The sequence below is a fragment of the Takifugu rubripes genome, chromosome 3, assembly GCF_901000725.2.
Source record: "Takifugu rubripes chromosome 3, fTakRub1.2, whole genome shotgun sequence".
NCBI lineage: Eukaryota > Metazoa > Chordata > Actinopteri > Tetraodontiformes > Tetraodontidae > Takifugu > Takifugu rubripes.
Window position 1 is genome coordinate 14998441 of NC_042287.1, and position 15468 is coordinate 15013908.

Sequence of the window (15468 nt, forward strand, 5' to 3'; positions counted from 1 at the left end):
AGAAACGGGGCGAAGTTTGTCCGTCCTGGCTTCCCATCACGGAGCGCTTTGTTTCACAGAAGACACCAGAAAGCGTCGCTTCCACTTAAAGAAGAAACCACACACAGTGGCGACCGGGACGGTGAAGGGTGGCCGTGCCATTCTGCTACATTTGTGCAGACAAAACAGAAGTTTGTCCTCGGCTGTCATGTTGCGGCTTCCGGCTACTTGTTGACGCTGCGTGTACGAACACAACAGGTACTAAACAGGTGTCCTTTGGCCTGTTTAAGGGCTTCCTGCTGTTTATTCTCCACAAGTGCAGTTGAATGGGTAGCGTCTCGTTCATGCTAACTTTGTTGTCATTGTTTCCATTGTCGATGGCTTTAAGTGCTGCACTCTTTCCACCGAATAAACCCTAGTTCTGTTTAACCCAACAAGGTGACTTTTCTGTTGCTTTTAAAGCAGTTTGTTTCCCTTAGGTTTCTGTAGGACCACCTTTATCCTTTATCCGTGCCAGGGTCACCCATATGGTCATGCCAGGACTGGGTCAGTGATGATGGCGGAGCTGGAAGTCGACCAGACCAACCTTCCACGCGTCCAAGAAGGTGAGCAAACATCTCACTTTGTGCAAGAGCAGAACCACCAGGTGATGAGAAGTGTGCCATTTTAACCACTGGGAGTCAGGAAGAAAGGTCAGTCGTCCAGAAAGGACGAGCTACCAGGAAACATCCCAGCGTCCTCTTTGTCTTTTGGATGTCTGAGGGCACCAGACGAGCCTCCTGATCTCTTGTGTCTGTGCGGATGAACTTGATAGAAGGTGTCTTTCAGTTTATTTTGACTTTGGACAGAAGAGGGAGGTTCAGATGTTTGCAGGCTAGAGATGTTGGAGGGGCAGTTCTGAGCGTGCCAGGTCAGATAAGAGAGAGGAATGTGATGGCTGATAAAACCATGGGAGACGACACACGGCTCTTGTTTTGGTTTAAACATTCTTGCATTTTTAAATAGTATCTTGAAAAAGAATAAAGCAGGAATGAACGTCAGAGTCCTTTAGACCGTCCTGCAGATGCAGAGCTGCAACCTTTAACAGGCTGGTGGTTTTTGGTCTTTCAGCCGTGCATTTTTCTCCCATGAGCACTTGCTAACACCTGCTAACGTGTGTATTAAAAGAAGTGTGGAATGTCTGAGGGCATCTTTGTGTTTGGCATGTCCACGCTAATGAGAGGGGTGGAAACGGGCCTGCTCTGTTTTATCAAGTGAGATAATTCAGGACTCCTCTCTTGTTTTCCGTGCACAAAGGGCACAGTGTGCCGCTTGGCATTTTCATGCTTTATCGAGCATCAGCCGGTGCCCAAACAAAGGCAGCGGCTGCAGCGATAAACTGCTCATCTGGACAAAAGCGGAAAGTAAATCAGTGTTGTTTTTTTTTTTTCCTGCTCATTGTCTACTTTCACTGGACGGATCGGCCAAACTGCGGCCGTGTCCCTCTGGCTCCGAGGCTGTTTACTTAACATCCCATCACTCGTGTTTATGTTTCAGTTTCCTTCAGGGCTGCAGATCAGCGCGTCTCGCTTCTGCTTCGCGTTCCTCCTCAACTGAGAGTTTCGGTCAAGAAGCTCTCTTTGTTTTCGCTGCCTCCTTATCGGTTCCTGTTTCGTCCTTCCCCTGGCTGCTCCCGATTTAGCCTGATGTGCGAAGGGAATGCGGCTCCCAGAGGAATTCCCCCACCTCCTGGCCCCATTCCTAATTTCGCTCTCACCAACTGACCCAGAGTCCCATTGCCCCTCACCTCTCATTGTTCTCCATGACAACTGGCTTCTGCTGCAGTTGATGAGGCTCATAACACGGCACAGAGAGCGAGCGAGACAGACAGACGGACACAGGAACGGATCTGGGGAGACGGAGAAGGCGTGTGGGTGGCCTGTGTGGGACTGCCGCTGAAAATAGAACCCCGTTCATTTTATTTTTTCTTTCTCCAGATGCCCTGCTGGGCGGCCACCTTATACCGCCCGTTAGCGTGTTTGGTGGTGCACGAGGAGCCTCTCCGTGAGTGTTCGATCGTGAGGGATGCCTGAGATATTCAGCATATTTTGGGTTGGATGATTAACAGGCAGGTCCCCGGTGGTAGTGGAGGCGTTCCAGCTGCTTTGTTTTGCAGAAAAACACCATAAAAGTTGTCATTTGCTCGCTGTAACACACACTTAGCATGGAAACTCCGAATGATAGCGTCTCCTTGGTACGGCTGCTCATTTCCTGAGTTAGTTCTCTTTAATTTGCACCGTCTATCCTCCTGCCACATCTCGTTTCTGTTCTCTGCTGGATTTTTAACCTGCTATCCTCTTAGGAGGAGGACGCAGCTTAAAAGGATCCTTTCATTCTCTTATTAAGATGCTCACGCTGCAAGGTTTGTGAAAACCCGCTCTTCCTGCCCCTCAAAACTCGCTTCGCAGTCATAACACCATCTGCTCGTTCCCTCCCTTGGAAAGGTAACGCGACTGTCTTAAAGCGTTTGGGAAAAACAAGTTAGTCCACAATGTGGACACACCCGCGCAGCCAGTCATTTTCCTCCTCCTTACGTCTTCTGCTCTTCCTGTCTGAGTTGGATTTAAGAGTAAGAGCTGTCAATTTGTCTTATCAGATTTTAACAGAATCTTTGTCTTAATCCTTCCACGCTGACAGACTGGACACATGCGGGTCGCTCGGATATCCTGTTAGAGGATAGTCCCTTAAGCTCCACAACAGGTGGAAAAGGTACCAAATCTGTGCTGTGGCGTGGGGGTTAAAGCCTGGCGCAGAGTTTTTTTTATTATGGCGTAAATGGACACTTTTGATGGATTAGCACCATCTGCCAACTCTGCACGTTACATCGTGAGAACAGTTTGGAGCTGGTTCAGGCTGGGGAAAATATATTCTCACTGCGAGGGGATGAGTTTTTCCTGCCAGACGCGCGGTCGCAGACATCCCAGCTGACCTGAGACCTGCAGGGAGCACGCGTCGCACGTACAGTGGATCGGGGGTGTTTAGGTCGGGCTGATTCGGCCATGTTTGCATGCAGACTGTAAAAATCCTATTTTAGGATTTAGCCTGTTGTTTCTACAATCGTGTGTGTGTGTGTGTGTGTGTGTGTGTGTGTGTGTGTGTGTGTGTGTGTGTGTGTGTGTGTGTGTGTGTGTGTGTGTGTGTGTGTGTGTGTGTGTGTGTGTGTGCGCGCGCGCACATGTAAACGTGTCTACATCCGCGGTCCAGTCAGATCAGCGAGGGATCAGCGGGAGGACAGGTGTTTTTAATTGGCCCCGCCTCAGGGGTCAAGCTGGGGCCATGTCTGTCTGCTCTCAGCCGAATCCAGACTCAAAGTCTAGCTGGTTCCTTAAAGTCGGGGGTCTCTGGGGTACCACAGAGTCTGGAGCCTAATCCTGGACATGCACAGACCTGAGCCCTTCAGCTCTGGAAGATGGTTTTCATATCGACGTTAGTCTTGTTGACTGAGTCTCATGAGAGGAAGCCCCAGAACATTGAGGGGGGGGGGTTCTGCAGTGCAGGTGGGGGTGGCGGCTCATGTTTTCTCCCCCTGAACCCCTCTGCAGTATCAGTTTAAATCAATGTCTTAACCTCACTGGTGGATTCTTGAGTCGTGTTCTGAGGGTCAGAAGAGAACAGCGAAGTGATGACTGTCCCTTTGTTTCACTTCCTTTCACTGTGCTGACAAATCCATGTGTCCGGATTTATTTTTTTGTCAACGTTAGCGACAGTGAGGCCAGACAGTGTTAACGATATGACACTGATACCTTTTGGGCCTGCCTATAGAATCACACGGGGAGCCAGGCACAGCTGGTGGACAGGGAGCTCTGAGCTAAAGCCCCTGGGTTTACACCAGACTCACAGATTTTTTTGTCTACACTTATACTGCATACGCTAACCAGTGTACTTATATGGTAGCAAGAGACGTGGTAAGTGTTGAGCTTTGTTCAAAGTTTAGAGAGCAGACAAAGAATAAGCAGACATGTCAAGACTTGTTTATTAACAGGCTTCATTTCCGAGCACGTGTGCATATATTATTTAATGCACTTTAACACCTTAAACAACCTGCCTTAACTCAAGCGGTGCCAGTCCGAGTTTGTGCGTCGTTCCGTGCGCTTCGTCGTACGCGGGGTTGATTTTTTTGCCGCAGGTGCAGACGTGATGAAGGAGCTGCTCACTTCTGCACACTGTTGTTTCTGATGCTGAGGTGCTGCTGTGCTGCTGTGCTCTGTTTCAGTGTGCCAGTGTTTCTCTGTGCTGGAGGACGGAGCGCTGGCGCACAACCTGCAGGAACAGGAGAGTAAGTACAGCGTCCGGCTCTCTCGCTGCACTCCTCTGAGTTAAAAAGTTCCTGTAGACTACGAATAATCTGCTGACTTTACCTTTCTCTCACCTGTAGTTGAGCAATACTACTCCACCAATATCCAGAAGAACCAGCTTGTGCAGAACGACATCCGTGTAGCCAAGAAGCTGCAGGATGAGGAGGAGGAACAGTGGGCTCAGCAGAGCGCCCTCCACAGGCAGGTCTCCAAACAGCTGTAAGTGGAACCCTCCATGAGCACATTTCCAGTCTTTACCTTTACTGAGTCAATAATCTTCTCTGCAGAGAGGAGCGAGACTTCGAGTACGCTCGTTTGATCCAGGAGGAGATCCTGCGCTGTGCTGAGGAGGCCCAGAGGAGGGAGCAGGATGATGAGGTGAGCGCAAACCCATTTAGTCAAGTGTGCATTCATTTGTTATGGTCCAGGCAGGAAATGATTTCATCGCAGGGAATAGACAGATCTCACAAGAAAAGGCTGATACTTGTTGCTTATTGAAGCCCTAAAGTCCTTAAAACCATCTTGAATGCTCTCACAGACCCAGCAGGAGGTGCAGGAGGGTACATGAAGCACAAAAGGCTGCATGTTGAACGTGGCTCGGTGAGCTCAGGCTACAGTAACTACAGCTCGTTGCCAACATAATTGGCCTTTGCCCCACTGGCAGCAGTTTTATCCTCTTTGAGGTCAGCACATTTATCACAGGCAGTCGCAGATACGTGCTCTCAAGATGAGCCTGTGCATCAATTCATTAGCTGGCTGTTACCAGCAGCCTGGGCTGCTTTCACCCTCTCTCAGGACTAACTGAGACCATAATGAATGGTGGTTGCAGGCAAGAGCTGCTCTGGACCTCTGGGCTGCCTGTGAGTGTCATCTGTTGAACAGAGGAACAGATAAAACCACCACTTGAGGAAACTTCAATTGAAGATTGAAACGTAAAAATGATGTTATAATAAAAGGCCAGTATTGAGTAGGAATATAGTAATATTAGCGTAAACGTCAGGCTGTGTCAGAGCTGCGCATGAAGGTTTGAGCTCCAGTCCTGCTCATTTCGAAACACTGCGTCTGCAGGCAAACGTGGCTGTGAACACATGAAAATGCTGATTTGGTTGGACAGATACACTCCCGTGCTGCACAACACACAGCTCTTGTTCAGTTCTCGTCTGATTCTGAGCAGAAGTAAAGCATTAATATCCAGCTATTGATATGATGGCTGTCATGACATGTTTGCTTCCCATTTTCCTGACTCAGCAGCAGCCTGATCACATGGGACAAGCAGATGGTTCCCATCAATCAGTTGTTTCAGAGTTAAGAGCAGCCGCCTCTCAAGGCCTTTGTGTCTCTGCCTCTGCCTTTTTACAGCCCCCTGACTCGCCCCGCATGCTTCCACTGTAAAATTATAACTGCTTTATCCACCAGTAGAAACCAAAGAACTGTAAAAAGACCCAAACTCTCCAGCTGGCAGAGCACAGCCGGCTGCGTCACACAGCTGCTGCTGCTGAATAATATTTTCCTTCGCTCAGCTGTTCCCATTTTAGAGCCGGTTGTGTTGGACAAACCTTCTCCAGCTCCCTGTTTGGAGGACCTGGGTTCACAGAAGCTGTGTGGTTCATTCATCATTGTAGGGGGGTGGGGGGTCTTAACTCACGCTGTTATGCTGCAGATATCGTCTCTTAGTGTTGTGATGAGTTTACAGTCTCCTGGTTTATCTGCACTAATAGCTGCCTCATCAGTGGCATTGATGAAATATTTACTGCCTGTAGTTTGTGTCTTTAATTAAGCAACAGAAGGCGCGTGCCTGAGCAGATTTAAAATGCCAGATCCCTGTGGATCTCCACGCCTAACCCGTCTCGGAAAGTTGCTAATTGTCTGCTGATGTTGGCAAAGTGGCTGACACGCACACGCTTGATGAAGCTTTAAGTTGTGATTTATGTAGCACAAAAAAACAACAGAGCCAGAAATCTCTGGTGACACATTTTTTAGTCGTAGCCTCGCCAATAAAAGCAGTCCAGAGAACCTTGTTAGGAGTTGTTCACCTCTGGTTACAAGGTGTTGGTTCACATAAAACAGCCCTGTTGTCCTCTTACTTTCACAGTTGGCCTCTTGTCCCTTATTCAGCCTCAGAGTTTCCACCACAGTGTTGGATCACCTCTGTGACACCAAGTCACCCTATATGGCCACACATCTGCTCCAGCTCGCTCTCCGTGGCGTGCGCTCTGTAATCCAGCCGATTTGTTCTTTGTTACACATGTGGTTATTTTGAATTTCGCTAATCAAATCAGAGCTGAGGCTTTATGGGACGTGAGGTTTGACAGAGAATAATGATGGCAAACGTTACAGAACAGTGAAACGTGCCAAGTTCTCCTGTGTGCAGGATTGGTGTTATGCTGCCCCCTGCTGGTGTCCTGCTAAAGTCATGTTTTCCAGTAATATTGTACAGTATGACTTGAATGTGCAGACAGTGGGGGGGATGTCTTCCCACATCCCACATCCTTTTCATTCAATTCTCCAGCTTTATTATTAGATGTTGTTTAATTTTAATAAATGGATGTTACATTTTTCCTACATAATGCAGTTTAGATTTCAAGTGATTGAAAAAACCTTTTGTTTTTATTAAACAGAACACACTGCTTCTCTGCACTTTGAAATCGAAGCTTCTGCTTTCTTTTTCCACAGGAAATGGCAAAACGCATCCACGACGAGGAGACGCAGTGCCGGAGGAGGGCCAGCAGGGGGCAGGATAACCCAAGCGAAGGTAGAGACCCTACATTTCATATAATGCTGCTGTGTGGCTGTATTTATGTTTAACATTCACCTTATGTTGTTACACTGCAGCATGCTGCATGCTGCATCACTACCACAGTGCCATTTTATGCATGTGACATGACTTTAATGTTTTAAATGTCTTAAACTCGCCTCATTATTAATTGCACTTGTGCAGTTGCACTTTGCTAACAACCTCACCCATCCTCCCTGCTTATGTGTTTGCATTTGTGTTGTAACTAAAGGCAGCGCGACCACTCCCCCGCTGCCTCCCCCACCCCAACACACACTCTGCAGCCCTGAGCCAGTAGAGGAGCAGTGTTCAACGTCGGCCACTAGGTGGCACTCTTCTACTTCGTACGGACGTTCAAGTGTCCCCGAGCCGAAAGCTGACTCCTGCAGAGCTGTAGCACCTCCAAATAACACAAATTCATGGTCAAACGAAAGACACACAGATTCCTTCAGGAAATTTAGAAGCAAATTCAGAGAGCATTCCAGTGAGGATTCTGAAGATTCTGACACGGTTTTCTCAGAACACTCTGCCTTGTCCAAAAGAGCAAACGACAGAATTCAGGCCTCACCCCTCAGACGGCAGGGATCTTTACATCACCCACACAGAGAGAGACAGTTCAGGAGTCGGAACTCTCGCAGCAGTGTCCCTGATGAGCTGGAAGTTTGGGAGGAGGAGAAGGAAGTGTGGGAGGAAAACCAGTATGAAAATGGTGAAGTAGACAAGAAGAGGCCTCTGATTTGGCGTCAGGCAAGGCTCCAAAGGGAGGAGTGTGAGGGGTTGAGGGATTCAGATAAGGGTTCTGGGTTCGGTGAAGTGGGAGAAAGGCGATGCAGTCGCAGCGAATCGCTCAGGCTTCATGACAGGAGGAGACAAAGCAACAGAGAGTTAGCAAGAACATGGAGCTATAGGGACAACGCTGACAAACATGTGCACTTTCGGGATGAATCCAGAAGTAATTCCAGAGAGGTGCAAAGCGGCAACGGTGTTTGGGCGATGCTGGGTCACGTCCTCAGAGAGCGGGGCGTGCCTGTGAGGATCAGCAACAACGGGGCGTCGCTGCAAATACTCGGGCCTCGGAGCAGAGACAGCCAGGTGCTCCATGGGAGCGAGGGCTCCTGCAGTGACTCCCAACCACATCAGAGAAGCTTTCAGAGAGCTTCCGCCACTCGGCACAGTTTCCATGGAGATGTCGGGGAGAAGAGACGATCGTCACACCGAGAGAGCAGTGGGAGAGATCACAGAGAGGACAAAGAAAGGCTCCACAATATTGCGGAGCGTGGAGGAGAGGTTTATGAGATTAGCAGCAGAGAGTCGTCCCTTGCTAACAGAGAAAAGGGAGGCAGCAGAAGGTGGAGAGACCACGGAGCCAAAACTGATCACATGAGGGATTGGAATGAAAATGATTTTGGAGTCAGCGGGACAACAGATGAGCGCAGGAATCGGTGCAACGCTGTTGAAGAAAGGGTGAACTCGGAGGAGGAAACATGGAGGAGGAGAGATCAGCCTGGCCAAAGAGCCCCACAGCGCAGCCAAAGCCTCCGCAGCAGCAGCAGCAGCAGCAGCAGCAGAGCCAGCATCAGGGCTTCAACCAGGCGTAGGTCAAGACGCGTGGCAGCAGGTAACATCCAGAGCTGCAGCCATCTCCAGTCTGCAGAGGAGAACCTTCCAAAGCTAGATTCTTCCTACATCTGCTCCTCTCACATTCCCTCAATCATCTAATCTGGATCCATTTGGGGTCGTGGTGAAGTGAAACATTTTCCTTTTCCTCCATCCCGCTGTCCTCAGACATCCTCAGTTCATTTTCATTCTTGCCTTCCATCATTATTCTCACGCACTTCATCTAATGAGACAAACTTCACCTGCTGCTTTTCCCTGTCGTTTGGTGTAATTCAGCTCGTTCTTGCCTCTATTTCATCACTAATTCAAAATTCTTTTTTTGTTTGTGTTCATCTTTTGCTCGTCTTGTATTTCATTATCATAACCGTTTGTCCTGCGGTTCGCTGGAGAGGATTTTGGATCTCTGACAAGCTTCAAAACAAGATTTGACCTTTTGAACTCTGACCCATAACCAGATTCCGCTGAAGCGAGGCTCGACCTGGGGGAGCTGCAGCAGGTCTTGCAGGATGAAGAACTGGCTCGTAAAATGCAAGAGGACGAGGAAAACCGTCTGAGGAGGGTAAAGGATGCTGGTTTTTCACATATTGCAAGTCATGGAAAAGAACCTTTGATTTCCAAGGTGTCTCCTGTTGCCAGAATTCCTCTGCGCCTTCCTGTTACCCAGAGGGAGACTTCAGAGTAGCACAAGTGGCTCAGGACGAGGTGCGACAGCAGAAACTGAACTCACTCTACTGTGTCCTTTTGTCAACTTCAACCTGTTGCATAACCTCTTCCGGGATTGTGCTTTAGGAAATAGCTCATTTTATGCAAAAGCAGGAAATGAAATCAAAGCGGAGATCTCGTGAGTTAGAGGGGCCGTCATCGTGGCGCGAGCACAGAGCCATGATCAGTCATCATGACAGACGGGCTGCCAGAGACAGAGACAGACAGGTGTGCTGCGGGATTAATGGAAGCGGTTGTTAAAGCTCCTCTCCTCATCAATCTGTGTGTTTGTAATGCTTATTCACATTTCATGTCCACCGCCGCAGGGCCAACGGGAGAGACTTGACTCCGAGGGTCTTCCTTCTCCCATTGAGGATTGCTCCCCGGAGAACCAGCCTCCCAGTCCCACCTCCACTACACTGTAACTGCCTGAACACACCAATCTAACAGTTTCCACCGACTCCCAATGCTGACTTAAAGCTGCTGCCTTCACAGACAGAGCCAGCACATCAGAAACATCGCCGAAGAGCTCGACCCGACCTTCCAGGCCAGGAGGTTAAGCACAGAGAGGGACCGGGACCGACAGACGGGTACTGTAAACAGGAAATGGAGCTCAGAATCCAGCCTTTTAAACAATGGATCGTTCACGTCGTCTCTCCCTCTGATGCAGGGCTGGACGGTCAGACGCTTCCCGTGCAGCAACACGACTTCCTAGCAGAGCCGACTTTTGTGGCTCCCACAAAACGGCAAGCAGATAAATCGGAGCGCTCGAAACCCAAAGAGAAAAAGGAAAACTGCAAACAACAGTAATCTGTTTGTTCTAATGGAGTGTAAATATACTTCCTTCATGTATGAAACACACTATATCCACAGAAGCATCCCTACTAGCACTTTAGACCAGCGGACAAGAGAAGAAATTGAAATATTCCTTGCTTATGTCAACATCATGGACTCCTGCCTTTATTATTTTTAAGTTTTTTGGAGTATTTTTCAGTGTTAAATTTAATATTACTTTTTCGATTACATTTTTAGCCTTTGTTTATAGTTAGCTAAGTAGTATCGTTTCCTCCCCAAATAAAGCTAAAACGGGAAGGGTGTGGTAGTTTCTGAGCCCAAATGACCGATAAACTACTTTAATACGTCCTGTTTGGGTTTTTTTTTTAGCTGACGTGTGTGAGACACATCGCTGACGTTAACAATGACAATCACTTGATAACTGTCCATTAAGAACTGAAGAAATATGTGGCTGCATCCAAGTATGTTGAATATTTTCATATATCAGGTTTCCTGATGGACCTATACAGTACAAGCACCTCCAAACAACATCCCAGAATGACCAGCATGGATGAGATGACTTGATGATTCTGTTCATCAGCGCTCTTTGTTGATGCTGTTCTGACCAGAATTTCAGATTCACCTCAACGAGTCCTCCTAAATGAAGCCGTTAACCCGGATTATCTAATGTACTTTTCCCTTTTTCATCGGTCCAGACACACTTGTGGTCGTTTTACAACTTTTAAAAACAGAAGTATTTATTGTTCTCTTGCTTTTTGTATCTCTACCTGATTGTGATGCCATTGCTGTTTTTCCTTTTCTTATTTTTAGTACATTAAATGTCTCATTGTGGTTGTTATGGAAAGGGAAACAAATAAAGGAGTTTATACACACTGCATTGATATGTAGACATATGAAAAGAATCACTATGAATATATGAACAAGTCTGTTGAAGGAGGATGAATGGAAACGCTGAATTCAGCTGCTCACCCCACTGGAGCCGTACTGAGGGTGAGAGCTAACCTGGAACTTTCTCAAACATTTTAACTTGGTGATCAGTTTCTAAGAACATAAACCTTAATGGGAACTTTCTCCTTGTCCACAGACAAGCATGACACGAGCGCCGCTCTTCCTGGATGGGTGTTTCCGGACGGCTCGACCTTTTAAAGTTACAGTCTGTCATGCAGCATTCATCCTCAGACAGGTTTGGTGGGAATGCCCAGGCTTGTTTTGATTGACTAACAAAAGAATTCCAGAGTTCCTCTCTTTTTTCATCCACACTATTGCACAACAGGCTCAGCTGTAAAGGCTTAAGTAGAACATTAGCATACCCTAACCACAGTGAAGCATTAAATCAAATTTTGTGGGAGTTTCCTGCACTGGGATTTTTGATAATACAATGTGTGGAAAGCCCGCCACAAATTCTCGGTAATATACTGTACAGTCAAAAGCAGCATTATGTCCTGCTGTCACCCCTCTCCTGTTGTTTTTATATTAAAAACAAAGACAAAGAAAGAAAAATCTATAGTTAATCAGAGAATTATCATCTTTCTGGTTGTGTGTCCTGGTTTATCCTTCAGTTAGATCAAACTAAGCACTTCGGGGAGGTGTGTGGGCTCGGCTACAGGCCCAGACGAAACGCATCATTGACACCTTTTGTGCACGTTCAAACAGAAGAGGCAGGAGCTGCGCACGAACGTGGAAACACTCAGCAAGTGAAACTGGAGCCTACTCATGTAAGCCTGGTACAGTTACAGCCTCGACACCTACTGTACAGTCTTTTAGTTTCACAAAGCACAAGCTGTGTTCGCTGCGTTATTTACAGAATGAATAAAACAGTCACTTGGGGGGTTTTTCCCTCTCTTACAGAATTCCCCTTTTTCCTGTTTGCTGTCACCATATCTGTGAGGTGACTGGAAACGCTCCCCGCAGCACACTAACATAGAATCAAGTCACATTTAAGTCCAATGAAGTGGGAGTGGGCAGAAGACGGCTGCGGGATCAGCCAAGCAGATTCAGGGCTTCAGAGCTCCCTGAAAAAGTTTGTGGCTCGTGTGAATCAGGAAGTCCCTCCTCATCACCACCAGCTGAGTAAAACCTCAGAGGGGTATTCCACTTGTTTGATCCAGACTCATTTACCGCCCCCTCATTCAATAAGCTCCTTTGTTGAGTTTTCTGACACAAGGGACTCCAAGCTGCTGCCTTGCTCCTGCTCGGCTTCGTGGAAACTGCACTCGATTGCTATCAAGGTCATGTGGTCGTCTAGAGAGGAAGAAACAGGAGATTTTAAAAAGGTCTGATGTGTTTGGAAATCCCAGCATTCCCACTCTCACCATTATCTGTAGGCGTTCCGATCACAGGCGTCTCCAGCTTGGTTTTTTCCAATTTCTTTTCCTGCTGTAGTTTTAAAGTCACACTGAAGATGATGAGGAGGAGGAGGAGGATGACCATGCCGGGCAGCAGGGCCCAGACCAAAGTATCGACTGCGATGTGGCAGAAACGGCAGGTTTGATTGGCTGCTTTTCAGCGGAAACAGAGAGAGAAGATGGAATCACATCCTACCATAGTCCGCTGAAGCTGTGGCATCTTCACACTTGATGTCACTGAAAGCATCTCCCTTGGCGACAATCACCTGATCTGGATTGCGACACCTTCCAGGAAGGGAGGACTTATGAGAAGCCCGCACACTGAAATGACAGGTTTTGTGAAGCCGAACTCTTACCTGGTGCTCCAGGGTTTACACCTCTGCTGCATTTGGTCGTAGAAGGTTCCGTTGACGCAGGCTGTTACGCAGAAGCTGCACTGGTCATCTCCACACATGAGTCCTTCTTTACATCCGCACACAGTGTCTCTTGTCGGGGTGCATTTTTCTAGAAGGATCTGCGCACCTGAATATAAAGAGTAATGCCACTTAAGCATCCAATATCTTGCATGCGAATGAAAGCCAATGTTAGGGTTCGTACATGTTTCCCTCTCATCTCCCACTCTTCTTAAAACTCAGGCTGAGATCTAACTTGTAAAAGTGTGTCACGGTGACAGGCTGGGTCCTCGGCTCTCAACAACTGCAGGTTGGAGTCACATTTAGGATGCTCTCGCTCTCTTGAGGACCATTCAGGGATTTAAAAACAGGCTAGAAATGCTCTGCCACCTTTATGGCTCAAACATTGGAGACGCCTGGATTTTGACTGGAAGTGTCACCATTGTAAATCCAGGATGGTGGAGTTTAGTTCTTTAAAACAGGAGCTTCTCACTGATCACAAAGGTAACAACTAACGCTACAGTGAGGGGAGCGATCCTCAGACCTGGGCTGGGTCGCCCAGCCCACTTGTGTCAAGATACTTTTGCTCCACCAGGGCACACATGATCAGAAAAGGTCAAATTGGGACCTTAAATGTTGAATACAAGAACCCCCCCTTCAGTTTTCTATTTTGGATGTTAGAAGAGAGACAACAAAAAGGATGTCCACACACATACCTACACACTGGGTGCACTGGCTACATTTGAGGCTGTTTGGCTGCACCATAAATCTATTGGGCTTACAGGGGGTGCAAAGCTCTTCTGGTGATGGGCCACAGGGTTTGACCAGATGGTTTCCTGCAAACACACAGGAAGAGCTGCAATCTCACACAGTAAATTTAGAAAACAGACTTTTGTATGCTCCACATGGGAGCTAGAATAAAAGCTTTCAAATGCTCTGGCCTACAGATGTTTGTAAAATTTCAGACATAATTCACCAAGACAGATATTTTTAAACTTCCTCTCAATCCTGTTTCAAACACTATTAACTGAAAAACCACTGAAACTACATTTGGCTTTGATAAACCACAGTAGATGAATATGAAATTTAAAAGATCGGCTGGCTTTTTCCTTAGGTTCAGTGCTATTTTGGTACTTCTCAAGTGCTAAAAAAAAATTAACAAATGAACTCCATTAGGTCAAACTGAGATAGCGTTAAAACGGTTGCTTCAACTCACCAGGTCGGCAGACATCACAGCAAACATTGTTCTCGTCGGTTTTATCTAATGACCATTTCAGGCAGCCGCGTTCTATATGCTCGTTAATGCAGAAAGAGCCGTGCATGAGCAGACAGAGAAGCATCATCCACAAGGTCACAGCCATCCTCCTGTCAGCTCTCCAAACGTCCTGTTGAAAGGATGTCGCAGCCAAGGTATCCCAGGAACTCAATGTCCAGATCTGTAGTAGGGATCAATAAATAAATGGGCAGAATTCAATTTCTTCCCCAGTTAAAGTCACTGTGCAGTATTAGATTTAAACATGCTCAGCTGTGGGGCTCTCTGAAGTGAGATCACTGACAGGCCACACTTTCATACTGAGGGGAGGGCGGGGGGTGTGAACGTCACACACTCATTTGAATGGGTTGAATATAAAAAAGGAGCGGTAAGAAGAAAGTACACCCTACGTTTTGAGGTTGAATTGAAGCTTTTAGAATGTTTGCTTTTAGGAGAGGCTCATAACATAAGAATGAGGCTGCTCTCGGCCATGGGTGAAATACAGTTTGTGTTTGGTCTGACTGGACAGGATGAATGTGTTTAAAGATAAGTCAGCCTGTTTTCTGAGCTATAATCACTTAACCCTCAAATACAATCAACCGTTAAATACAACACAGAACGCATGACGATGATGTTTAGTTTCCCGTTAAATTATTGCACAACTGAAAGCTGCTACCATGACACCTCCATTAGACCAGAGCAGAATCACAAGTTCCAGGGTAAATCGCCACCAAATTTCCCCTCATGGATTTAGTCACCTGTTGCAATCATGTCCTGGAGATTTATTTGAACTCCAACACCAGGGAAAGAGAAACAGAAAGGGGAAATGACTCGTGCCTTCCTGAAAAAGCTCGGATGATATTTAACTCCCTTTAAACCTCTGTGATCAGTTCATGTTCCAGCTTTGGGAAAACTAAGTTCATTTTTTTGAGTTTGTTTTTAGGATCACCTTTTAAAACTGCCAGATGACACTTATTTGACATTTGGTAGGTTTTTTTCTTCTTCTGTTTAACCTTTACAACCTCTTTGCTTCTGCCACATTACTCCTCACGCGTGGTCATCAGCGGGCGTGATGTCATAAACCAGCCTACAAAACTCAAACACCTCCCACACTTTAACCTTCAGCGTTACAACCAGCTCCAGGGTCACGGTAAACCCCACCTCATTAACATGGTGACACAGAAAGCACGAGCTGCGAGCAGAGCAACTCGAGTCACACTGCTGGTAAATAAGTCCAAATGTTTCAACATGTAGGCCGACATCAGCCTCTCGACTCAAC

At 47.1% G+C, this 15468-nt stretch overlaps 2 protein-coding genes across 4 annotated transcripts; one reads left to right on the forward strand and one right to left on the reverse strand.

Annotated features, from left to right (window-relative positions):
* Positions 1–10: 10 nt before the first annotated feature.
* ccdc187 (coiled-coil domain containing 187) lies at positions 11–11075 on the forward strand. 3 transcript variants are annotated; one of them, XM_029833665.1, is made up of 13 exons: positions 11–237; positions 442–584; positions 4232–4294; positions 4394–4532; positions 4601–4691; positions 6987–7065; positions 7319–8704; positions 9159–9262; positions 9340–9405; positions 9493–9633; positions 9732–9826; positions 9901–9995; positions 10076–11075. In XM_029833665.1, the coding sequence occupies exons 2-13, from the start codon at positions 533–535 to the stop codon at positions 10213–10215; spliced, it is 2451 nt and encodes an 816-aa protein (XP_029689525.1). In that variant the 5' UTR covers positions 11–237; positions 442–532; the 3' UTR covers positions 10216–11075. The 3 variants fall into 3 exon arrangements, with proteins under 3 accessions (XP_029689525.1, XP_011600987.1, XP_011600988.1); XM_011602685.2 differs by having other exon boundaries at positions 459–584; XM_011602686.2 differs by lacking the exon at positions 7319–8704 and having other exon boundaries at positions 17–237; positions 459–584.
* On the reverse strand, positions 10911–14476 carry tnfrsf9a (tumor necrosis factor receptor superfamily, member 9a). The gene is made up of 6 exons (XM_029833666.1): positions 14154–14476; positions 13654–13773; positions 12902–13067; positions 12742–12830; positions 12513–12662; positions 10911–12441 (listed from the first exon to the last, which is right to left on the reverse strand). The coding sequence occupies exons 1-6, from the start codon at positions 14296–14298 to the stop codon at positions 12326–12328; spliced, it is 786 nt and encodes a 261-aa protein (XP_029689526.1). The 5' UTR covers positions 14299–14476; the 3' UTR covers positions 10911–12325.
* Between the last annotated feature and the right edge of the window lie 992 nt (positions 14477–15468).